This window comes from Capsicum annuum, chromosome 6 (genome assembly GCF_002878395.1).
Source record: "Capsicum annuum cultivar UCD-10X-F1 chromosome 6, UCD10Xv1.1, whole genome shotgun sequence".
In the NCBI taxonomy this organism is placed as follows: Eukaryota; Viridiplantae; Streptophyta; class Magnoliopsida; order Solanales; family Solanaceae; genus Capsicum; species Capsicum annuum.
The window spans coordinates 199,661,107-199,686,561 of record NC_061116.1 but is presented as its reverse complement, the minus strand read 5'-3'; the positions used below and the strand labels follow the sequence as shown (position 1 = coordinate 199,686,561).

The following is a 25,455-nucleotide window of genomic DNA, read 5'->3' as shown; positions in this document are numbered from 1 at the left end:
ACTTGTGCATATGGGAGGTAGAGGTACCCAGTGGATTAATTGAGATGTGTACAAGTTGACTGGACACTGCCGTTATTAACAAAATGTGAAATTATTGGCTTGTTTACATTACGAAATTTGGGAGTCTAGAAGAAACTCTTTAAAATATATTCTGATGCTCCTTGTTTATTATTTTCTCAGAAAATACATGTTGCTCACTTCCCTTTGTAAGCTTCCTCTAGCCTTCAACTCTTGGTTCCACCACTGTTCCCAATTGCTACTGAGAAGTGAGAACAGATTTAGCTGGCTTTGCCTACTTTTTGTTCATGCATTTTTTTCTTGTGGACTTAATAGTCTTTTTTGGGCACTTCTCCACCTGAAAATGTAATGCCTTGCATGTTCTATGTTTCATAAATAATGGAATTCCTGGGTTTGTTAAGCATCTCATATGTTTACAGGGTGTTTTATTTCTTTGGTGGTCAAGAGGATAAGGAAAGCTTTTCAGCATTATCTCTTAGTTTCAATATATTTTGAGGCTTAGACATGGCAGAAAAAGCATGTGTAAAGCACCTTCAGAAGGAATATAGAGCACTTTGTAAAGTACGTAACATTTTAGTTGCTGGTAATTGCTCTACATTTGAAGCATTACCAGATACTTTGTTTCAGCCTAAAGTTATTTGCAACGAATATAAACTAAGACTAGTATTTGTTAATATTATGCGATGGTGTGTTCTTGCTTTCCTCAAACCATAGCTACGCCTGAAAATATGCGAGTTATGTGCTTGAATTCTTGCCATATCTTGGAGAATGTTTTACTTCATGAACTTACTGACGCGGGATGACATTCTCCTATGCTTTTTGTGGATAGACTATTCTATACCATGCAAATTTGATTGTGTTCTACAGCGCTCTAAGGTAGTGATGCATTCTCCATTGCAGGAACCTGTCTCCCATATTGTGGCCTGCCCTTCTCCAAATGATATCCTTGAGTGGCCTGAGTCCCACTTCTGCTCATATTCTTGCAGTCAATTATGGAGTAAAATTGTCTCTTACAAATGAACTTCTTTTCTTTTTTCTTACAAGTAAAGTAAGTCTATAAAAATGTAGCAGTATTTCTAATTTAATATAACCGACTCGACTTAGTTGCAGGGAGTGGGCCTCCTTTTGTTTTCCTTTTTTTTTTCCCCTCTGGTTTCTCTTCATCAATTAACTTGTCATTTGCTTGCTTTGATTTTACTAATGGTCCTCCTTTTACCTAAACTGTGTGTCCAGATTATGTTTTGGAGGGGAGTGAAGGAACACCATTTGCAGGTCTCTACTTTTTTCTGAGTTCAGTGTTAATATTATTTTATTAGCTAATATTGTTGGGTGATGGCACTGTCGTTCCACCAACCTGTCTTCTTGTCATTATTGAGTATTTGTTATTTTTCTTGAATTTAATTATGCCCCTTTTCCTGTTGTTCGTGAAATGATACTTATTCCTTTCATTAGGTGGATATTATTATGGGAAGATCAAGTTTCCTCCAGAATATCCATTTAAGCCTCCAGGGATCAGGTAGTCTAATTTCAGATGAGTTGTGAAATTCCCTGGCTTGTTTCAACTCTTCAAGCCAGGTTGTCTCCATGCTTTTGAGTGTTTTGTTCCTGCTGATATCTACGGCATACATGTTTTCTTTTTTTCTGTAGTATGACTACTCCAAACGGAAGATTCATGACACAAAAGAAAATCTGCTTATCTATGAGTGACTGTAAGTGCTTTTGAATTGCCTGATAGTCACAGTTTTCTGTTGCTTTGAGATGATCTTTGTCTGTTCTTGACCTTTGTCCCCCTATCTCTTCACAGTCCATCCAGAGAGCTGGAATCCAATGTGGTCTGTGTCAAGGTAATGAGCTGCAAACAATAATTAATGCTTCTTTGTCTGGCAATACTTTCTTTAGTGCCTGTTTGGTAACTAAAAACTTGTCTGTTTTTTTTTTTTTGTAATGACAAGGAAAAACAAATCATTGTTGCAAATTTTTTTGAAGAAGATATTCTGTTTTTCATTTCTGCAATGACAAGGATAACACATCATTCTTTTAAATTTCAAAAGATGACATGATTTTTAACTAAGAGGTTAAATGTGTTTTCACTTATGAATCATTTTGTTTTCAGGACAACTCCTCAGTATCTCCCTGCCACCTGAGAACCACCTCACTGCACTCCAGAACCCCCCCCCCCCCCCCCCCCACCCACCCACCCACCCACACACAGAGACACGCACACATACAGATGCCCTATCTCCAGGCAGCCAGGCCCCCTCTTTTGCTCCATCTTATTTTAAACCGTTGCACTCTCTTCCCCCATTTTCAATTCCCATTAACTTTCCATGTGAATTTGCTTGAATTAATTCTTTTACCTACCGAATTTTTTCTCCTTCAACAACCAAGGCAACAAGCTAGTTGGAGTCAATGATATGAAATCTCGAACACCATCTGCTCAGTTGTACTCCATTTGAACCCATTCTTGACAATACAAAAAAGGTTTTTTCCAGAACAAATCAAGGGTTCTCAGAACTAGAGGTTTCTTGGCGTTTTCTACTGACATATAAATGTCTTCACAAATTAAAAGACTTATAACAGGAAAAATACAACCTTAACACTACTATTTCTAAATTCCAACTAGTTATTGTCGCTTATATCTGTCTTTGACTTCCAATTTTATTCTGTTTTTTCAGTAAGTCAACAAAGTTCCTGACAGAATTAGTTATAACTTCCCTCCATGTGTCTACTTTGTTCTAAATATTTTTATAACTAGTTTTTTTGGTTTAACAGATTTCTAATTTCTTGTTGAAACAAATAGCAAGAACTTGTCTATTTATTCTTATGAGCTAAATTCTGTTCTTCTTTGCTTGGGCTAATTTTTCCCTGTTCTGCATGCAGCATACTCACATTTATGGTAAAGTTCTTTCCAATTAATGCAGCTTACAATGACTCCGGATGTTCCCATTTCATCTGCTTATGTATTTTCTGAGTCATGCTTGGTTTACTTTGTGCTTTTCCTTTTATCAAAATGTATATTGCTTTTTTAATTTCAAAAAAATAAAAAATGTTTATTGCTTTTATATGTGTCTGGACAATTGAGTTCTGTCTGTTTCTGTTCACGAAAGCCAAACTAAATGAAATAGATTCTTCATCTTGAGACCACTGATAGAGGTTGAGGACAATCTGAAGTCATCCTGTTGCATTAAGATCATTTGAGCAAGCATAAGAGCAACCTCTGAGTGGTATGGGGGAAAAGGAGGGAGCTCTGATGGTGGCATTGCCCCGTACTTTTCCCCTTATGGCTCTAAGTCTGCCTACCAAGAAAAGCGTACTAAACTTCCATGTTCTACCACCTCTATGATTATATCCTCTGCCAGTTATATGATCTGTGCCCTCAAATTATCTAATGTCTTCATCTATCCTCACTGTCCCAAATATGCACAAAGGGACTGTTCTCCAAACTTTTCTATGCTTCTTGTCTATCTTTTGACCCTTCCATCTGATGATAGCTTCACTCAGATCACCGGGAATGACTCAGTGAGCACCAAAAATATTCAGAAACATGAACCAATTCTCCCATTTCTATCTGCAGTGTATGCATAGGTGGTTTACTGATCCAGTTGATTGCTTTCTTAGATAACTTTTTCTTCATTTGTTGAATCATTTCTTTTTGCAAATTATATCAGGGTTTAAACATGCATTGCATAATGCAGCTGCTATTTCATGTTCTATGGATTACTTGCAGATGGACAATAGTCCTACCACAGGCAGTGCATCAACAACAGTTGCTGAGAAAGAGAAACTCGCTAAGGCATCTCTGGCTTTTAATTGTAAATAGTGAGTTTGACTGAGAGTTCTGTGCTGTTGCTGTATTTGTGTAATTGCCTTGATCTTTTTGGTCTCTGCAGTTCAAGATCTCCTGCACGAGAGACGGATATGCTATTTTACCGCGTGTTTTTTGTGTAATTACGTTTTTATTAGGCCGGCGAGTAATTTACTCTCTATTTTGTTTTTATGTGGAGAAGTATGAACAGCAGCAGAGCTCCAATCGCAGCCTGTTCCAGAGCAGGCATAATCCATGCCAGCTGGAGCAGAAACGTCTAGACCCTTGTTGGAAGAGCATGGAAATTCCACAAAGGATGAAGTGAATAGAGTGAAGCCTCTAAAAGACGTTAAAAACCAGCAGAGGAAATCTTGTCCAACTTGGTGGTTGCTGTTGCTAGTTTCAATTTTTGGTGTTGCAATGGCCCTGCCTCTGCTTCAGCTTTGATGATTGGAATCTTGTTTTGTGTACTTACTATGGTGAAGAACAGACACCCTATATATCGCAGTGGATATGTAGTCCTGATATTTAACCTAATTTTACAGGTTTTTGATTTACGATCTAACTAATCTCTTAATCTAGCTAGTGCAAGTCAGTAGAAAGACAACATAATGCGCTTTTATTGTGAAGGGCTCGGAGTTGCAGGAGGCATCCTTTGCTTTTTCCGTTCATTGTTTGAAAATGTGGGTTTATTCTTTTTTTTTTTTGGCAAGTGTAGTTAAAGGTCGAGCCATGGTAAAAGTGCGTAAAGTCCATGGTTCTTTCTGGCAAAATTATCTGGATCTGGTATAGTGTGAAAATAGTGATCCTTTGGCTGACTAAACCAATTATTTCGTGACAAGCCCATGCATGGTTTTGTTTATACTTGTTCACTAAAATCTGAGTTTTTCTAATGGTAAAACAATGAAAAGGATAATTTATTATTTATTACCATTTAACATATGGTAATTATGTAAACAGAGATGAAAATCCAATACAAGTGCTTCCATTATTAGTAAGAGCCATGCTTGAACCATGACTCCCATATCAACCCATCTTTTCTTCACTAGGTAATTATAAAACCCTCTAGCCTTAAACTCCACTCCGAAAATTGCGCCGTTAAATTCCCATCTTAGTACACACATTTTATTTATTTAGAAATAAATATAGTATATAGTCTATGCAGTGGAGACAAGAAATCAGAAGTTCACAAAAAGTTCCTACTTTTGCTATTTAATTACTCCATGAGATATGATTAGTCTCTCCTACTCTTGTTACCAACTTCTTAAGATTAATTTCTTCATGAATTTAAATCCCCACTTCACTCCAGAGGAGCTCAAGAGTCCACTGAAGCAGCTCTTTTACTAGGTATGCGCTTTAGAGATTGTAAAAAAAAAATAATAAAAAAAAAATTGCTGATTGTTATTTAGCTAATTTAGTCATTTGATGGCTACTTGTTGACCCTTATCAACTAATAAAAACAGTTGTGCTTTGTGCTGATCAGTTCCTTTCATTGTTAATCTATGGTAAATATAGCTCTTTACCTAACTAAACCAACCAACCATTTTTGCCATATTTTTTCATACACGGTCTCTTGAGATATAGAAAAGCCTTAGCTGGCCTTTCCATCTTTATTAAAATAATGTACTTTTTCTCTTTTGGAATCTACTATCATTAGTGGAACCCTCATGCTTTATGTAATGAACAAAATGTACCTCTATAGGCATGATTTTTAAGTCTTTCTTGAAAATCTACACATCACAGTGAGCTCAAACTGAACTTGCATTTTGAAATTCTCAGGAGCAAAGGATGAACAAGTTTCCCATATACCCAAAATATGAAGCTGGGGACTATTGTGGCTACGAGTTTGATCCTCAGACTGACTATACGGATGTAAGTCAGTTCTTTTGTTCTTTTTGGCCTTTTATGTTTAACTCATGATATGAAGTCCATATCTTTTATTCAATGTCGGAGGCAAGTTTTCAATAGATGATTCAAACATCTACTATATATACATTAGTATAAAAGATTAACGCAAGTTTTCCATAGGTGATTCAACATATACTATATATACATTATAAAAGATTAATGTACAATGTAACTTTCCGAAATGAACTAGAGTTAGCTGTTGAACCTATAATTTCGAAAGTGCAACAGATCAGTCAAATTTAAATTTTGAATCCGTCTCCCATCACTACTTAAACTACATTTGATGATTTACCACTTGCACGTTTTACAGTTCTTGTCAGAAGCAAGAAAACATGTATCTGAAGGGAGCCTACAAGTTCTGTTGAATTGAGAAACAACAATTTTGAAAATGATGTAAAGAAAACTTGCAAGAAGTCATGGAGCAAGTTCTCTGTTTTCATGGCTGAAGACTGATAAAAAGAAGAATCAGAGGATCAGAGAAACTTCAAAAGGCTCCACCATTAACAAGCCGAGCGTGGATGTGTCTCTGGTCCAATGCCAGGAATCAGTGGGCCGGGTACTATAGCTGGCAAGCCTAATAAGCCTTTGTCTGGACACCTCACAAGTCTGTTCAGTTCAATGAACAGAGTGGACAATGAAATACCTTATCTATGTCTTAAGAAGGTTAAGGATAGTACTGCTGATGTTCAATCTTATGGACCTGTTTATCTAGCAACTTAGGATTGCAAAGGGTAGGTTTAATTTAGCTGCTAAAGGTATGTGTGAATTTATGTGTTTTAAATTCCATTTGTGTGAGGTGAATGCTAACAAATATCATTTGCATTTGTTGCATGGAATAGGTTATTTTGTTCGGCTTGAACCATATTGTGAACCTATTAATTCTAGATTTTGAAATAGCCACTGGTTATCATATTTTGGAGTTTGAAATAGTGTCGACATCAACACCAACATTTTGTTTGGCGAATTTCAGGAAAATCAGACACACTCATTACTCATAATGCTTCATTTTTACTGCAGCTCTACCATACACAACATGTTTATTGCTTAAGTTTTGAGTAGTACTCATTGGCTTTGTCAATGAAGAAGTTCCAAATCAAATTCATGCCCAAACACTACTTGTCAACTTCCAAATACTAACTTCAACTTTGCACACTCTATTTTTAAGAAGATTCAACCAAATATTGTCGCAACGTGTCCATAATAATATTTCAAGAAAGCTGTAATATAGATTTACAATGGATAGTAGAAGCCAGACAAATATAACACTCATTAATAGTAACAAAAAAGATCCTAATACTCTCCCTCCCCTCCTGTAAGAGAAGATGGATTACGCCCATTTCTCAAACGGGGAAGCCCCTTGGCCTTTTGCAACGTGTTTTAACACAGTTACAATATATTACATATACATAAGACATCTAAAGAAAGATTGCAGACAACTAAACTTCTCATCTACATCAAGAATCAATTATCAATTAACTTTAATCTAGTAAACTATAGTAGTTCCTAAAATTTCACTTATCTCCAATATCCAGAAAAGAATCAATCAATCAATACGTTTCTGGGACAGCAAGGATTCACCCTGCTAAAAAGCCTTGTCAAGGATCTCATTCGTGTCGGTGTTGGTGTTTTCTGTTCTTCTTCTGCTTCATCAGTATCCTCCTGTCTTGGAATATCAATCGTCAAAATCTCATTTGGCCTATTGCTCGTGGATGCTGATAATGTAGTTGGTTGTAGTTTCATCTCCCCAGAACAGAACAGAACAGAACAGAACATTAGTTGGTAAATTTGGCTCGTCTTCTCTGTAGAAGCTGGACCCTCTTCTGTTGGCCCCCTAATGGCCTCGGAATTTGATTCTGCAATGACATCTCTGAAACCGGGTTTCGACATAAAGGACAAGTTGAATGAGATTGAAACCACATGTCAATACATGATTGCATTTAGGAAAAAGTCTTGCCTTTTCACCTTGAGTAACTTCGCTAAGACAAACAGAGCATTCCAATCCATCTTTGAAATCCTTGGTATTTAATGGATGGAATCACAGGTATAGTTTTAAGGATGGAGAGCGGAGTGCATGCATGCCCTCTTCTAGATAGCCTCCAGCAAAGTCGAAGCTAACTCTGGCTGGCTGGCTGGCGGGACTTTGGATTAAAAAGGACAAATAAGTTGTCCAAATAAGCAGGAGTTCTCCAAGTTTTTTAAATTAGGTGGGAGAGACAATTTTTTTTAAAGTTTTTTTTTTGTTGAGTTTTCCATTCGAACAACTTGTCACAGTTGTAGAACAACTTTGGTAGTTGTTCGACAACTTTACGAAGTTGTTCAACAACTACCAAAGTTGTTCAACAACTAGGCACAGTTGTCCTACAACTGCACCTAGTTGTTGAACAACTAGGCGTAGTTGTTCGACAACTGAGAGAAGTTGTTCAACAATTGCGCGAAGTTTGTTCAGACAATCCAGTTGTTCAAGAGATTTAGTTCTTTTTAGGGACAAGTTTGTGGGACCACTTGTCCCCTTTTTTAATTGGAAACTTGCCGGGCCCTTCTGGCTTATTTTTCTCTTGTCTGGCTGCATCTTTGACAATTAACTAACTAACTAACTTGTGGGAAGTTTCTGATTTGACCCATAAATAGAACCAAGTCGTTTAAGTTCCTTGACTTCTTCTATTGCGTGGATCAAAGAATTTGAGCATTCCAATGGAAAAAAAGATTAGTGTTTGATTGCCCCGGCTAGACTCGGAGGTTTTAAGCTGCATTTTAGTTGCTCAACGGTTTGGTTGTTTTCTCGCTGCTAGTTTCATAAGAATATTGTTTACAGATAACTGATTGTGGTTCACCTATGTCAATGTGATACACCGTGGGGAACATAAGCAGGACCACAGAATGGCAAAGTGACCCATCTGAAGCAAAATCAAACTATGAGTTCAATTATAAGCAGGACCACAGAATGGCAAAGTGACCCATCTGAAGCAAAATCAAACTATGAGTTCAATTTTTATTGTGTGAGACTAATATCATAAATGAATTACATACGTAATATTTAGGAAAACTAAAGAAGTGATACCAGAATTGTCAAGAAGAAGAAAAGAAAACACACTTAAAACAGTCCACAAATCCGAAGACTCAAGGACCGTTTAAAGACCACACTTGATTCTACAATAACAACAACAATGGCGAGATAAAGAGTGTGTTTTAAAACCGAAACAACCAATCCAAAGTAAGATTAATAACAACAATATGAAGACAAGATGAACAACAACAAGGATATAAGAATGACAACAAGTTATGGTTACAATACTAGAATAAGAACATCAACAATTAGAACAAAGTAAAGATAGAAAGATAGACAAATGAGATATAATATTAACAACCAGGAGCTTATTCCACTCTTGACCTTTAATACCACACATAACATAAACCTATCTCTTACGTGGTCTCAAGAGAACCGGAATCCCCAAGCAACCAAAGTTTCTAAGCAAGCTACCAACACAAGAATTCCACCTTGCAAAACACTCTATGGTGCTCTCAAAACATATCATCAAAGTCTAAATAACAAAATGACCTAATTGTTCTATTTATAGGCTAGGACAAGACTTGTTACATAAATGACCAAAAGGCCTTTAATGAGCCCAAACAAAGGGGCTTCGCTTCTTGGACACCTTTGGAGTATTGAGACTTGTTCTCTACACTTCAAAGCTTGTTCCTTGGTTAGACAACCCCACAAGCTCGGGTCTTTCCTCACGTCTTCATATCCTCGAGTGCTAAGATGCCTCTGTTTGCAATATAATTTAAATTCATGGAAAATAAATTTTAACCACAAACAAAAATATGAAGAAACAAGAATTTTTTATTGATAAACGATTGTGGTTGCAAATCTGTTCCGCCCTTGATTCTTCTCTCTTAATTTTCTCCGTAATTCGAGGGCCGTTAGTGGCTTATTCTCGAATATAGGATGATCTTTTTATGAATATCCCATGATTTTTTTATTCTCGAATATAGGATGATTTTTTATGAATATCCTATTATTTTTTGTAGGATATTGGAGATCCCGGTTTTTTTCTACGAATACCCATCAGCTTATGAGATATTCAAGATGCCTATTTCAGGGAACATGTTACCCTTTAAATAGACAAGATTTAGGGTAAAGTAGCCTTCTAGAACTCTAACAGAATTTGGATTCTTATTAAAGAGTCCACAAATTTTAGATGTCTACAAATGCCCCCTACTTCAAGGCTTGTAGAAGTATAGATTTGATGACGAGTCTTGAAGTACCAATAGAGCTTCCATCTTTATGCGGTGGCTACAGATTTGCAGATCTGATTTATGAGAGAAGAGATGAATGACAGATTTGGTCCCACAGGGCGTGCCAATTTGTTTGCAACATAATTTAAATTCATGGAAAATAAATTTTAACCACAAACAAAAATATGAAGAAACAAAAATTTTTTATTGATAAACGATGGGGGTACAAATCTGTTCCTCCCTTGATTCTTCTCTTTTGATTTTCTCAATAATTCGAGGGTCGTCAGTGGCTTATTCTCGAATATAGGATGGTTTTTTTATGAATATCCTATGATTTTTTGTGAACATTAAAATGTAATTAAATTTAAATCCGTACGAAATTCGGATAATATTAAATTCAAAATATATTAGTCCCAAATAAATATTGTGGAGTAATATAATTGAATTAATTATTTAAGTCCAAATAGGTATGGATTTAAATTAGATCCAAAATTTATTGGGTTAGTCCATTAATTTGGGCTACAAATGATGAGCCCACTTTACTAAATCCAAGATATTGTCATATTCTAGAGGCCCAAATAAGCGTTACGTGTCAAATGACATGGCATGCCAAGTCAAGAGAAGGATCCAATAGGACCATGCCACATGTCAAAATGATGCAGCAAATCCATGAAATCAAAGCCCATAAAAGGTGACATGTCACTTAAATCTGATTGGTCAAAGGAAGTCCATATTCTTCATGACTCTTCTTTTTCCATAAGTATAAATAGGGGTCTCATAATTCAGAAAAAGGAATTTGTTTGCAACAAATTTTACAGTGATGAATAATAAATTACAATTACAAATAAAATATGAAGAAACAAGAACATTTTATTAATAACGAATATGGGTACAATTCTGTTCCCCCCTTGATTGATCTCTCATGATTTTCTCAATAATTTGAGGGCCGCAACGTATTTCTCGAATATAGGAATATGGATTTCTTGATGTATTTGATTATCAAGAAAGAGGATTTTGATATATGAATATCCCGAATTTCTGAGATATTCAAGATGCCTCTTCAAGGGAATATTTGCCTCTTTATATACGTATAATTCAGGGTTTAGGGTAAATTAGACTCTAAGAACTCTAATAGAATTTGGATTCTTTTTGTAGAGTCCCACAAATTTTAGATATATACAAATGCCCCCTGCTTCAAGGCTTGTCGAAGTGTACTTGATGACTAGTCTTGAGGTACCCATAGAGCTTCCATCTTGATGCGGCTGCAGATTTGATGCGGCTACAAATTTACACATATGATTTATGATTTATGAGAGAAGAGATGAAGGCAGATTTGGTCTCACTGGGCATGCCAATTTATTTGCAACATAATTTAAATTCATGGAAAATAAATTTTAACCACAAACAAAAACATGAAGAAACAATAATTTTTTATTGATAAACACATGTGGTTGCAAATCTGTTCCTCCCTTGATTCTTCTCTCTTGATTTTCTCCGTAATTCGAGAGCCGTTAGTGGCTTATTCTCGAATATAGGATGATCTTTTTATGAATATCCCATGATTTTTTGTGGGATATTGGAGATCCCAATCTTTTTTTACGAATACCCATCAGCTTATGGGATATTCAAGATGCCTGTTTCAAGGAACGTGTTACCCTTTAAATAGGTGAGATTTAGGGTAAAGTAGCCTTCTAGAACTCTAACAGAATTTGAATTCTTATTGAAGAGTCCATAAACTTTAGATGTCTACAGCCTCTTTGACCCATATCATCATCCCCTCCTTAGAAAGGATTCATCCTCGAATCTGAACCTTGCAAAATAATAGGAAGGACAAGCAAACATAAGTTCCTCAAGGTATGAGGGTTAGGATTAGCGCAATCAATCATAGTATCATGCCAAGGTAGCTCAAATTTCACATATAACCAAACATCTCTCTGGTTCTAAAAAATGACACACCAATCACGGGAAACCCGAATTACATACAAGATATGCTTAGCATCAACATAACCATGCCTACACAATGCGCACACGTTATTCCCGAATATGGTTTGAAATGAATCAACATCACATTTCAAATGGTCGCCGGGATCAAAGGGGTAGAGTGTCCATCGACACGGGTGGAGGACATACTTCATTTCCCGAAGACTACCACCATTGCACTCATTGACACCCTCTATACTAACATAATCTACAACAAAAACAACTAGAGGGTCATCCTTAGTCAATCGGCCGACATGTTTAACATCACCATTTTCACACACAAGTTGGTCTTCATGACTTCCATAAGACAATGTACTATCGCTTGCCACAATGGCTTCAACACTAGATGGATCAACTAGTGTTTCCACAATCTCAAGTTGTACATTATCATCACCAAATAGAGGCACATTCGGCTCACCTAAAGGCAAACTATCATTCACACTTAGTTGGCTACTAGCCTCATTCACTAGAATGCAAGAGTTAGTTTGATTATCTTGTAGCTCATGTGGAGCATGTCCTCTCACGGGAACTTGATTAGGAAGGCTTGGTTGCTCTATCAAATTATCCAACTCCTTGCAAAGAGAACTTTCCGTCCCTTCCATTTTTCCTTCCACTCGGTCCATTATTCTTTCCATTCTCTTCATTCGACTACTAAAGTCATGTTTCATACCTATTATGACAACCATCAAATCGTTCATGGTCACCTTTACCGGTACCATAGTACCTATTAAGAACACTAAAATATAATAAAAATAATAACACGTTAATGTTAGCAAAAATCAGTCCACAAGTCGACTCAAAACAGTCCATAATTCCTCACTTTCAAACTTTGACGTTTTCACTCTATTGGTCTCACAAGCATTGATAACTTGCTTATACTCCAATGAGGTTACTTGGTCCCAATTGTCGCTCGAGGTCGGAGTAGATTCTTGTTTAAAACGACTCAAATAAGTAATGTACAAACTTGAACCAAAAGATACCACGACTCAAAAACGAGAAAAGGACAAAACAAACAACGTTAACACGAAGAAATGTATTCAAAAACTAATTTACAATCTAGTAGAGGAGTACTAGCTTGTCGATTAGTAATTAGAGTCGATAAACGAAACTAGGAACCAACAATAAAAAACTAAAAAAATCCAAATTTGAGCCAAAATTTGTTGTGTGAACAGTAATAGTGACGTGGCAGTCACGTATTGGTTGCGACCTAACAATTTTTTTATTTTTCAAAATTGAAAGTCTTGAACAGTTGGTGATTTGGAATTGGTGGGAATTGTTTTGGAGGGAAACAAGTCTTAAAATCCTATTCAAATTCAAAAGAGTGGAAGACTTCACTCTTTGCACTAGATCCTTAAAACAAGGAAAGTTGTTGAGAAGTTATTGACTAGTTGATGGATGATTGCAAGTCTTATAAGACTAACAAGTTTTCACCTTTTTCCCTACACCATTTGAAGATCTAGTAGTCATTTTATTCATCAAGTTATAAAGGTTGTAAGAACATCAAAACATCTTCATCAACCACCAAGAACTCAACAATCCAAACGTCCACCTATAACAACAACAACATCAACAAGTCACGGCTATGACCACAATGAACAACAACAATCGGCCACTCTTCAAGTTCACAACAACACCTCCAACAAGTTCAAGCTCAAGTTTAGATTTTAGACTCAAAGAGTTAGTGAACAAGAAAGCAAACACTTAGAAACAACTAAAAAAACAAAAATTCTTGGCCAATACACAACAATAAAATAATTTTCGGCCAAGAACACCGTTTAGAGACCATACTCGGATTCAACAATAACAACAACAATGACGAGATAAAGGGTGTGTTTTAACACCGACACAACCAATCCAAAGTAAGATTAACAACAACAATATGAAGACAAGATAAACAACAACAAGGATATAACAATGACAATAAGTTAGGGGTTACAGTATTAGAACAAGAACTCCAACGATTAGAACAAAGTAAAGATAGAAAGATAGACAAATGGAGATGTAATATTAACAACCCAAGAGCTTATTCCACTCTTGGACCTTTAATACCACACACAACATAAACTTATCTTTTACGTGACCTCAAGGGAACCGGAATCCCCAAGCAACCAACATTTCTAAGCAAGCTACTAACACAAGGATTTCACCTTGCAGGACACTCTATGGTGCTCTCAAAACATATCATCAAAGTTTAAATGACAAAATGACCTGATCGTTCTATTTATAGGCTAGGGCAACACTTGTTACATAAATGACCAAAAGATCCTTAATGAGCCCAAACAAAGGGGCTTGGCTTCTTGGACAACTTTGGAGTGTTGGGACTTGTTCTCTACACTTCAAAGCTTGTTCCTTGGTTAGACAACCCCATAAGCTTGGGTCTTTCTTCATGTCTTCATATCCTCGAGTGCTAAGATGCCTCTTTGACCCGTATCAAGAAGGAACAAGGAAAAAGTTGATTAAGTTATTTCAACTCGTGTAGTTAATGAAACAAAAAGGGAACCTAACAGAGGGAAAGAAAGCTCGTGTGTTAGAGAATCATGGAGTTTCAAGATTAAATTCAATTGAAGGTAAAAATGTTAGGTGATTTTTTTGTATATGTACTACCCGTGATTTAATTCAATTGAAGATAAAAATGTTAGGTGATTTTTTACATATATCCTATCCGTGACGATTAAATTACATGATAAGCGTTAAATCAACAACAACAAAAAAAAAGCTTTGCTCCTTTTCAATTTATGCACCTAAAAAGGGAAATTGATCATCGCGCAAAAGAAACTGATTTCTTAAATCCTAAGCAAAGGATATGCTAAGTAGGAAAATTGCACTTTTAGTTCTTCAAGTATCAAGTTCTTTTATTTAGTGATTATGATATTTGATTAAATATATTTCAATTTTAATTAATTAAAATATCTTCTTTGATCCCTTTATTTGCAACATATTTGCAAATCTAGCTATTTGCTATCTATTACTTCATTTAGTTATCGAAAAAGGGTAAAAAAAAATAAAATTATCTTTAACGTATTAAAAATAACTAAAAGAATATCTTCCTTCCACGTAATGAATCAAATTTCTCCATTATTTCATCTATTGGATCAAAAAATGCCGATGTCTTATAATAATTCAAACATGCACTTCTTTCACTTATTAGATCAAATAAAGTCCAACATTATTTTCAAGCTTAAAATTGCCCCTCCATTAATGATAATTATATACTTCATATATTTTAATTAAATATTAATTAAACACGTGGCCTTTATAGTCATTCTCATTAAGTATGTGTTGTGAATCCAATTACGAGAGCAGTATAATTCTAAAACTAATCTAAATGCAATACATTCCCCATATCATGAGAGGAAAACACATTTCAATTGATTGAAGGATTGATGCGCTTAATCAAAAAGTACAAGGAGCCTTATCAAAATTTATTAAACATTGAGGGATCAAAAGATCAAGTAAAAAATAAAACCTGACCCGATCCGATCCGATCAAAAAGGAACAATCCTCTCACAAAAAACCCTACCTTGAGAAATTGAAGAAGGCGATTGATTAAGCGATCAATCAAAAGAGAAAAATCAGCAAATCTGAGAGAATGGGAAACGCGGAGAAAATGATGAATCAGATAATGGAGCTGAAGTTCACATCAAAGAGCCTTCAACGGCAAGCTCGAAAATGCGAGAAAGACGAAAAGGCTGAGAAGCTCAAGGTCAAGAAGGCAATCGAGAAAGGTAACATGGACGGCGCTAGAATTTACGCCGAAAACGCCATCCGTAAACGCAGCGAACAGATGAACTATCTCCGTCTCTCCTCTCGTCTTGACGCCGTTGTAGCTCGCCTAGATACTCAGGTAATTGCCTATCCAATGTATATGACACTTTCCGCACTTCTCGTGAGTGAAATTGTATTAACTTCGACCAATATTTTAATATGTTTTTTCTTTAATCATATTTATGAGAATGATTGCAGCTTATATTATTTTCCGTATAATTTTCGGACATCCTAATTTAAAATGTTGAATTGCTCCTGCGATGTTAGTTGAAGGTAGAGGGTTAGTTAGGTAGTTGAGGGTGTCGCAGTGGCGGAACCAGAATTTTTATTAAGGGGTTCAAAAGTAAAGCCGAAGGGGTTCAACGTCAACTCTCTCTCTCTCTCTCTCTATATATATATATGTATGTATGTATAAAAGATAATTTTAACCATGTCTAAATAGTATAATTTTCTGTTGAAGGGGGTTCGGATGAACCCTTGAGCTAAAGGTGGCTCCGGCCCAGGAGGGTGGAGTGATGTCTTGTTCGTAGATATAGGTTTGTTGGTGCCTGTAGTAGTACTAGTCGTGGTTGTTTGCTTTTGATATCTATCATCATGTGTTGTTTGTTGTGCCACATTAGTTTGTTGTTATGTTAATTGCTATGCTTTCTTCACTGTACATTCTCTTCTTCTTATTTTACTTGGATTTGTTTCACTTACGCCAAGGGTGTATTGGAAATCTACGTCCACGAGGTAGTGGTATGGTCTGCATACACTCTGCCCTCCCCAGACCCCACTTGCAGGAGTTCACTGTGTATGTTGTTGTTGTTGTCGAAAGTGATGTTGTTCGGCTTGACCCGGAGTTTAAGAAAGAAAACAAAGACTTTTGAAACTTGTGTTCTACACAAGTCAGATATTCATGTTGCCGTAAATTATCTTATTAAGGGTGAATTTTGCATTTTAACACTAAATTACAACAACAACAAACCCAGTGTATTCCCACATAGTGAGGTCTCGGGAGGGTAAGATGTACGCAGTCCATACCTCTACCTCTAAAGAAGTAGAAAGGCATTTTAACACTAAATTGTTGCTACTAAATATGTCAATTCTTTTTGGGACTTACTAAAAAGGAAAGCATGTCATATAAATTGGGACAAGGGAGTAATTCGTTTTAATTTAGCTTTGAAGATTAGTCAAATTGACTCTCGTGAAGTGAAACTTGATGAAGTGACAGTGAACAGAGGGAGTATCTGTTGCTCACTGGACAGTAAAATTAATGATTTTTATATTAAGAGGTGTATTTACTGTCTTGAAATTGTGATGTTTGTGTACACAGGCGAAGATGACGACAATCAGCAAGTCAATGTCCTCGATCGTCAAATCACTGGAGTCTTCACTTAACACAGGGAATCTACAGAAGATGTCGGAGACGATGGATTCATTCGAGCGTCAGTTTGTGAATATGGAGGTTCAAGCTGAGTTTATGGAGAGTTCTATGGCTGGAAGTACTTCCTTATCAACTCCAGAAGACCAGGTCGGCAGCTTGATGCAACAGGTGGCGGATGACTATGGACTCGAGGTGTCTGTGGGGCTTCCTCAACCAGCTGCACATGCTATATCTTCTAAGAATGAGGAGAAAATCAATGAGGATGATCTCTCCAGGCGTCTTGCTGAGCTCAAGGCTCGTGGGTAATTGAGAAATTAAAGATTCTTCTGTTAATATAGAAGCTTTGGTATTGCTGTAATGTGATGCAGCATGTGGAGTTTCATCTCTGCATACTTAAAATTAACAACTTTTATGTACATTTTACTCTCTAATGTTTGCGTAATCAATTTGCTTTACCGATGAGCTTATAACATCTGTATGTTTGCGCGTTCAGCATCTTAAGCCCACTTCTATAGGCAGGGATTTCACGAAAAAAACATATGATTTCTTTGTGGGGTGGGATGGGATGGAAATTGGATAAGAATGGTTGTATTTGATTTATTATAAGCTTGAGGTCATGTCAAGCTAATTTTTAGTAGTTTGATAGTTTTACCATGTTTCTTTGGTACTAGTATTAACTGTATGAAATTGATAACATGGAAATTTAGTGAAATTGTTTAAATTCTAAGGACTGCTTTCATTTTTAGATGGAGGAAAAATTGTAGTTGATAAATCTAAAGAGACTAACAAGGGCAGCCCTTAGTTTCTCCATTCTCAACTTTGGAGTACTTGCTTAATGTAGGGTTCTTTGAAATTTGACATCAAGTACAGCTTTAAAATGTTGCACCAGGGTGGAGTTGGGATATGTGTAGTACTGCTTGACTAGAAAATCAGATAATTCTGTCTCTATTATCATTTGCATTATTGTGGTTGCATTTGCATGTCTGTGAAGGAAAAGTATCATAACGTATTTCAGGAGCATCTTCCTTTACTGTAAAGTATAGAAAGTGGAACATCTAGGTGACTCGATAATATCTGTATCCTTAATTTATTTTCTCAGAGAGCCAACTTTTTATTCTCTCACTTTTACTAGGTCGTATTTGTCAATTGTCCATATGTATCTCATCATGATAGCCTATTGCTCTGGCGTTCCATCTCAAAAAGCGCTTATTGCTATGACATTGCATCCATTTTACCATAGTGGTATTCACAAGTATATTCGGAGATGTGCATGCTAAATTCTTCAGAATAGTAGCAGATTCTTATGTTCGATTTGAATCTTTTTTTATTACCCAACACCTCTGGCGTTGTTGAGAATCTACGGTTCTATGCGATTGTGAATATACTAGTTTATGGGGTCTAGTTTTTTTGTTTTAACCGACTCCATAGTTGCAGAATGAGAAAATGGATGAGACTGTGCTTTGCTTTGGTGTTTTGCCATATTGAGGTAAGGCGTGTTCAATACGTCTTTAAGTGATGCTCAAAATTTTGAGAAGGTAGTTAATTATCGTGTTTAATTTCATACCAAATAAAGCGAGAGCTGTTTAATTAAATTTGTGTCATCCTTAAGGCACTCTAAATCTCCATAGATATGAACTCATGAATTAGTTGTGGTGCTTAGGATGATTACAACTCTATATACCTATGCAGGAGAGTACCTTAACGGGATGTCTTGTATGTATCAGGAATTTTTCTGAATTCAACGGTCCGTATTTCTTTGAAGTAGGTCCTTATGGAAACATGAGATTTTTTATGACATTGCTAGGGGGTTTGCTCTGATCAGCCGGCCAATTTGCCTTTTTGGTTGGGTCGCAAATTTGCCTTTTTGTTCTGATCAGCTGTGGTTCTTTTTTCTATCCTTCATTTTACTCTTTTCTTGACAATTGTGTTCATCTTTGGCTAATTTTTTCTATCCTTCATTTTACTCTTTTCTTGACAATTGTGTTCATCTTTGACTTAGCCGAAGTTTTTCCTTTGCAAATCTTCTTGTGTAAAATGCTCCACAGTGTAGTACATGTCCCAACTGTGTACTTTTGGATTGTGCAAATAAGTTGAGGAGAATAGAGTTGCATAGCCACAAAGCTAAAGAGAAATCTAAGACAACTATGAAAAATTGGTTGATATTCGTCCCTTCAACCAAATTGGTCTCTTCTTTATACTCAAACGTCCAGTCCAAAAAGAAACAAGTAGTACCTAATTGGAACAAAAAGCTCAACTCTTTCCATGTTTTAACTTGCCAAAGTTATGTGGTGCATCGGCTATGCGCAAGAAAAAGTGGTTAACACGAGGGATTTAGTGAAATGCAGACGATGGCAGGAGGTGTTTTAACACGTACAATTATAGGAGAGAGACCAACAAGGGTTGTGGGTTGTGGTGAATTGTGAGTACTCATTCATACACGAGTGTCTTCGGTATGGAGTCGTTTTTGTATAGGAAGCGTATTATCTCCACTTGCGATCTAGTTGAGTGCCAATGCGGGTATCAAACAACTTTTGTAAGGGAGTGTGCTTTAGCCCTAAGCTGAGATTTTTTGTCGTGATCTAGAAAAAAGAAAGCAGCAAGAGCTTGCTAACTGGAGGTACAATTTTCTCATACAATGGTGACTCCACTTCTCAAAGAATCAATCTCCAAGAAAAGCCCATCATCATCAATTAGCCAGACTTGACTATGTGAAAGAAGCATAATTCATTTTACTGAAATGAAGCATTTTCAATATCTGTATTTGTAAGAAAGTAGTCTCTGAACTCCAGCTCCATATTTGGTTTCTAAAATATTCTTCCTTTTTGTCTTTCTTAGTGTCAAAATTTAGTTTATTTCGATATACTCTTTTCCCTTCGCATGGCAATAAAAATTTGTTCTTCAATCAATAAAAATGTATTACAAAATCTAATGAAAATGAATTATTCAGCTACGAGTAAGGCCTGCCTCTAATAAGATAAATGACGTTTGATTGCCAAAGAGATGTTTCGTCATTCAGTCTCATTGTCAATCAATCTTTCCAAATGGTAGCTATCACAAACAGTCGTTAACGATGCATGATCACACCAGACATCACAATGATCAATTTAAACATTTGTGATTGATTCACATTGCCCATTACCATTTAGCTAAACAGGAGAATTAAGTGATTGCGCGTCTATAAAATCTCTTCAGCCGTTCAACATGAAACTAGTTGAATCTGTCTAAATAGAGGGACCATGGCATCCGAGGATGTGTAGGCCAGGTCGGCACAATCATTTGATACAAGTTACAACAGCTTCCTAATCTATCATGGAGTATACTCAGATAGAAGAAAAACGGTAAGGCCGCGAACACGCAGAAGATACCAAGGCAAAACTATATAAGAGATGCAGACAAAATGAATAGTCAAAAGCAGGCCAAAAAAGGAGAACTCACAGACATCAAGAAAGACGAACAAGGAACAACGAAAGTATTTTAAATATGAAAATATTGCAGTATATATAAAGTACACTTACGTCGGACCATTACCAAAGTATTCACTGTTTTCAAATCCAGTAGCCAAAGGAAAACATGCATGACATCAATTTAGTACCCATGGGGACAAGTGAAAATACCATTTTGTTGTGACCTCACAAAGCATAAGCTTCCGTGTGTAGATGCTCTAATGAAGTCCATCATAGTTTTTTTTTTTTTCTGGAAATGATAGGGGAGAGGAATACAAGGTAAATGATCAAACCTTCACCACCAAGATGGGAGTTCAAGTTGCCAAACAACTGGATCACTATGATTCCTCCATTCTCGTTGTTCATCAATTATCTCCAACATATCTGCGTTGGTGAGAAAGTATTTTTCCAAATCCAGTCGCTCCTTCAAACCAATGTTTTGCTGCAATTCAACTTTCTTTAGCTCATGCCTCCAACATTTCCAAGGCAGAGATGCACAACAAGGTTTTTCATCTTCATCATCAGCTGCATCTCTGTATGTAAACTACAAGACCGGAGATAATAAGTTAGAAGCCAATTGGCACGAAAAGAACAAGGGTAATAAATATATCCATGAACAATATCTCATGGAATTAGTCAAGATGCGCGAAGTTGACCCGGGAACCACCGTTATTTTAAAAAAAGAATCAATCATGAAACCAACATAGGAAAGGTAAAAATTCCTTAGTATAGACAGCTTATAAATAGCTAGCGCAATATCCCTCTACCTCACCCCCAAACCTCGGGGGGCTAAAGAGGAAAAAGAGGAAACAGTCACTGTGAATGGAAGGGGAAGCTTTGTCCCATTATGTAAATCAAAACAATGTTTAGTTTGATCAGATAAGAGAGGAAATAATGTTTCTTATCCTTTGAGATCGGTAATTATCTGTCAACACTTCAGTTGTCATTTTATCTTGTTATGACTACTGTTTAGGATGATTTATCAGGTTGTCTATAGTATTTTGCCATGACTAACTTCACTTCCGTTTGTCCTCTCTATACTGGTTTATACTTTGTATCTTGAGCCAAGGGTTCATCGGAAACAACTCTCTACCTCTAAAGTAGTGGTAAGGTCTGCGCAAACACCTCCCCAGACCCCACTTTACTTTGTGGGAATACACTGGAATATATTGTAATATACTTGGGTCTTCTTTACAGCAAAAAGAAAAAGCTTGTGGGCTTGTGGAGTCTTCGTTCCTTCTGTTCTAGTATTATGAATAACAACAACAACAACAACTAACGCTCACTCTCAATATTCCAGCAATAAGATCGGCTATACGAATTCTATAACATCTATAACAACAACAGTAATAGTAATAAAATACTAGAAGCTTTTTGCATGTTCTAAATGAATCTCTCAAAGATTAAAAGTCTCCTAAAAAGAACTTAAGACATAAAGTAAGGGCAAACAACATAAATCCTGACAGTTTGTAGCTTAATTACAGAAAATTCCAACATTTTGTATAGTTACTAAAATCCCAATTTTGGGTCTGTCGAGATACATAATTAGTTTCCAACACATTTTCTTCGAATTTGAGTCTGTCGAGATACATACTACATTCAACGAAGATACATTTTTTCCATTGTAAAGAGTACATAATTAGCTTCCGATATAATTTTTTCGATTTTGGGTCTGTCGAGATACATAACTAGCTCCCGATACATCCAATGAAGATACATAATTAGTTGACATTTTGTAATTACTTTGTAAGGGGATTTGTGTAAATATGGTAAATTAAGGTGAGTCCCAACTAATAGATCGAGCACTTAGAATTTCTCATACTGTTCAGAGATTAACCAAGGACCAACTTAATAACTTAAACAATCACTCACCTGTAGACTTTTATGGCCGAAAGTCACTTACCTTTAAACTTTACTCAGAAAGTCACTCAACTTTAAATATTTTACCCAAAAAGTCACCCAACTCATTTTATTATTTTTTTACTAATTTTTGCTTATGTGGAATTTTTTTAATAAAAAAATTCTGAAAAATACAAAATATCTATTTAATGACCTTTTTTACTCTTTCTTTTATTGATTGAACAGTAAAATATTTGGCACTTCATTCTGGTGAAATTTTGCTGAAGGGAGCAGAACTTCTTTTGATGTCTGACTAAAATGAACTGATTGAAAATCAGAAAAATACCTACGACATGAAAAATATCATTACTAAAATTCAATTGTTAAAAAAGAAAAATTTAGATAAAAGTGAAATTTCCTAAATGAAAAGGAATTTTGATTAGTTCAAAATGGAAGTCTCTCTTAATCAAAAAAGCATCCCTATTTTTCATTAATCTGAAATAAAGGTGATATTTGAAAGAAAATATCTCTGTTTGAACTGTAAATAGAATTGGCAATCACAGATAAATCATAACTAAGAAAAAACAACACCAAAGTAGAGATTGAACTTGCTTAATCAGATGAGTCTAGATTCTGATTAGAGGGGAAGTAGGATCCTTAGTTTTACTAAATGTAATTGGTGAATTGTCAAGCTCTCTTTTGTCTATCAAATGATGTAAAACTATTTAGAAACCTAATGTGATTTTATCTAAGTGGATATACCCCAGGAAATGTAAACTTGAGAAGTGAAGCCATGTGCCTTTGAATTCAAGAAATATAAGCCTAAGATTGAATTGCTTATACCTAAATGATCATATAGTTTTAGTTGCATTATGTAGCTGTAGCATGCATACCCCAATGAGACAGCATCTTGTATGTACGATTCATTTTGTTGGCCGCTAAAAAAACAATATGAGGACTCAAAAGTATTTACATTCTTGCTTTAATTTAACACCTGTTTGTAGATGGAAAACCATGAGTGAAGCTGTTAAAAGTGACCACGGTAGACCTAAAATTACATGGAAGGAAATTATCTTGAAAGACCTACAATTTCTTTGAATTCATGCAGACCTAGTGAAAAATAGAGCAAAATAAAAGAGAAAGATCTATGTAAGCGGCAGGCGGCAGCAATTAGTTGAGAATAGCTTTTAGTCATATTAGTATGTTTGTGTTCCTATGCTTTCTAGGAGTCATAATCTAATCATTTTGCCAACTTGAAATTTCCAACTAATACATAGCTAATCTAATAAGTAAAAATATATCATGTGTGAACACAATTTAAGAATAAAAATGTAACTAAAGAATAACGGACACAATAGCTAAAAATTCTATATCAAGAAAGTGACTGCAGGTCATATGAACAAAGATGAACTATTGAAATATTGTAGGTTCTCAAGCATTTAAATGTAGGTATCAAATGAAAGAAAGGGTAAAAGGTATTAAATGGATATTTTATATTTTTCAGAATTTTGTTATTAAAAAAAATTCCACATAAGTAAAAATTAGTTCAAAAAATAATAAAATGGGTTAGGTGACTTTCTGAGTAAAACATCTAAAATTGAGTGACTTTTTGAGTAAAGACTTTCTGGGATAAAAGTCCAAAGTTGAGCGAACGTTTAAGTTATTGACTCACCAATGACCCTTGACCCTTAACCAGTCAAATAAAAAAACACATTTGCATATATTTCTAGGGAAAAAGTTTATGTAAACTTTTAAGGGTCTACAAAGATTTTTGTAACCTTCCTAACCTTTATAATAGGCTCAAAATTACTAGTTTGTAGGTGATACAATTTTGCATATGTTGGTTCACTAAGTATAGGTTCTGGCTAATTTGCGCACAACTGGAATACTGCTAGGTAAACAAAACCACGTATGTAGTTTTTGTCACTAAAACAAAGAATCAAAAGGCATTTAAGAAAGGAAACGTAATGCAAGGACAATCATACAAAAAGAACAAAAGGTGCAGGCAACTAATCTTTTCGTACATACTATGATGTTAGTGCTGTTGAAAGATAAATGTATTACCTTCAGCATCTCTAATTCTACATTCCCGCAAAAAGATAGGGTGTCCACTTGAGGAGAAAACCGAAGCAAACTATCAACAATGCCCACCACATCTGGATGTTTCACATGACTCTCAATTTGTATGTGCAAATGCTTAGTGCCATAAAGTGGAGGAAGCAAGGTATCTCTCACGTCTTTGGGTATAACTATCGCTTGCACAAAGAAAAAAGGAATTATGAGAAATGCAGAAGTAGTTATTCGGGCAGAGCAAGTAGAGAATGTGTTGCAGATACCTTGTAATCATCACAGCATAGGCAAATAGCCTTGGAATGATTAAAGTTACGGAGAGACTTCGTGAGCTCAGAGTACCAGTTAGTGTCAGGGGTTTCTGGAATCAATTTGAGCTTAACTTCCAGCAGAGGTGAAGCTTTCAGATGGAATGCGGCTAAGGGATTAACAATATCATTTCCATAACGAACGTCAGATGAGAAACCTAAAAAGTTAGGTGTGTCCAGATCAACCTCAATCAGATTGTTGCACGAGACTAATATAAGATACTTGAGTCGGTTACTTGAGATCTTCACGGTCCTCAACGATGAACAAAGATACAAGTCAAAGATTTCAAGGTTGAGTAGATTTGGTAAAAGGTTCTCTAACCATTGGTCAGTCACAACCAAACTGCTGAGTTTCAAACGTTTGAGGGCTACACAAGCATTTATGTTGATTAATAAATTCAGGTCCCAACTATCGGATCTAATGTATAGGCCTTTCAGATTAGGTGCTGCAATATCAACCATCTGGAATTCAGGAGGGGAAGATTCCAAATATACTAACCTTAGTTTAGGTAAAGTACCTGCATCTTGTAAACTGATTGGTGTTGAGCAGTTGGTTAAGTGTACAGCTGTGCATTAGTGGTGTCACTAGCAAGATGTTGAGTTAGTTAGTGGTGTCATTAGAGAGTTAGTTAGATAGTTAAATTAATAGATTCCAGCTGTAAGCAAACACAAGTTGCAACTATAAATAGACACATTAGAGGTAACAGTTTTTAGTTT

The 25,455-nt window shown here is 35.9% G+C and overlaps 3 protein-coding genes and 1 pseudogene across 3 annotated transcripts; 2 read left to right on the top strand and 2 right to left on the bottom strand.

Moving 5' to 3' along the window:
• The first annotated feature begins 29 nt into the window (after positions 1–29).
• Positions 30–6,567, top strand: LOC107854355 (probable ubiquitin-conjugating enzyme E2 33). The gene is made up of 11 exons (XM_047413744.1): positions 30–579; positions 919–973; positions 1,252–1,290; positions 1,471–1,534; positions 1,666–1,727; positions 1,823–1,862; positions 2,899–2,914; positions 3,746–3,837; positions 4,026–5,170; positions 5,603–5,695; positions 6,042–6,567. The coding sequence occupies exons 1-9, from the start codon at positions 523–525 to the stop codon at positions 4,102–4,104; spliced, it is 504 nt and encodes a 167-aa protein (XP_047269700.1). The 5' UTR covers positions 30–522; the 3' UTR covers positions 4,105–5,170; positions 5,603–5,695; positions 6,042–6,567.
• Positions 6,568–6,912: 345 nt separating this feature from the next.
• On the bottom strand, positions 6,913–7,763 carry LOC107854353 (annotated as a pseudogene).
• A 7,486-nt stretch (positions 7,764–15,249) lies between these two features.
• Positions 15,250–17,550, top strand: LOC107854360 (ESCRT-related protein CHMP1B). The gene is made up of 2 exons (XM_016699368.2): positions 15,250–15,791; positions 17,028–17,550. The coding sequence occupies exons 1-2, from the start codon at positions 15,537–15,539 to the stop codon at positions 17,382–17,384; spliced, it is 612 nt and encodes a 203-aa protein (XP_016554854.1). The 5' UTR covers positions 15,250–15,536; the 3' UTR covers positions 17,385–17,550.
• Positions 17,551–20,816: 3,266 nt separating this feature from the next.
• Positions 20,817–25,200, bottom strand: LOC107854348. The gene is made up of 3 exons (XM_047414516.1): positions 24,747–25,200; positions 24,425–24,615; positions 20,817–21,065 (listed from the first exon to the last, which is right to left on the bottom strand). Exons 1-3 carry the CDS (start codon positions 25,198–25,200, stop codon positions 20,817–20,819), a joined length of 894 nt encoding a protein of 297 aa, XP_047270472.1.
• Positions 25,201–25,455: the final 255 nt, after the last annotated feature.

Bases quoted from the DNA above. Each gene is read 5' to 3' on its own strand.
- LOC107854355 (XM_047413744.1), top strand. From the start codon at position 523: ATGGCAGAAAAAGCATGTGTAAAGCACCTTCAGAAGGAATATAGAGCA. The intron at 1,291-1,470 runs GTCTCTACTTTT...TCCTTTCATTAG, and splicing joins TGAAGGAACACCATTTGCAG to GTGGATATTATTATGGGAAG. The intron at 1,535-1,665 runs GTAGTCTAATTT...TTTTTTCTGTAG, and splicing joins TTTAAGCCTCCAGGGATCAG to TATGACTACTCCAAACGGAA.
- LOC107854360 (XM_016699368.2), top strand. From the start codon at position 15,537: ATGGGAAACGCGGAGAAAATGATGAATCAGATAATGGAGCTGAAGTTC. The intron at 15,792-17,027 runs GTAATTGCCTAT...TTGTGTACACAG, and splicing joins TAGCTCGCCTAGATACTCAG to GCGAAGATGACGACAATCAG.
- LOC107854348 (XM_047414516.1), bottom strand. From the start codon at position 25,200: ATGGTTGATATTGCAGCACCTAATCTGAAAGGCCTATACATTAGATCC. The intron at 24,616-24,746 runs GTAACTTTAATC...TCTTTGTGCAAG, and splicing joins TGAGCTCACGAAGTCTCTCC to CGATAGTTATACCCAAAGAC. The intron at 21,066-24,424 runs GTAATACATTTA...CCGGTCTTGTAG, and splicing joins TAGAATTAGAGATGCTGAAG to TTTACATACAGAGATGCAGC.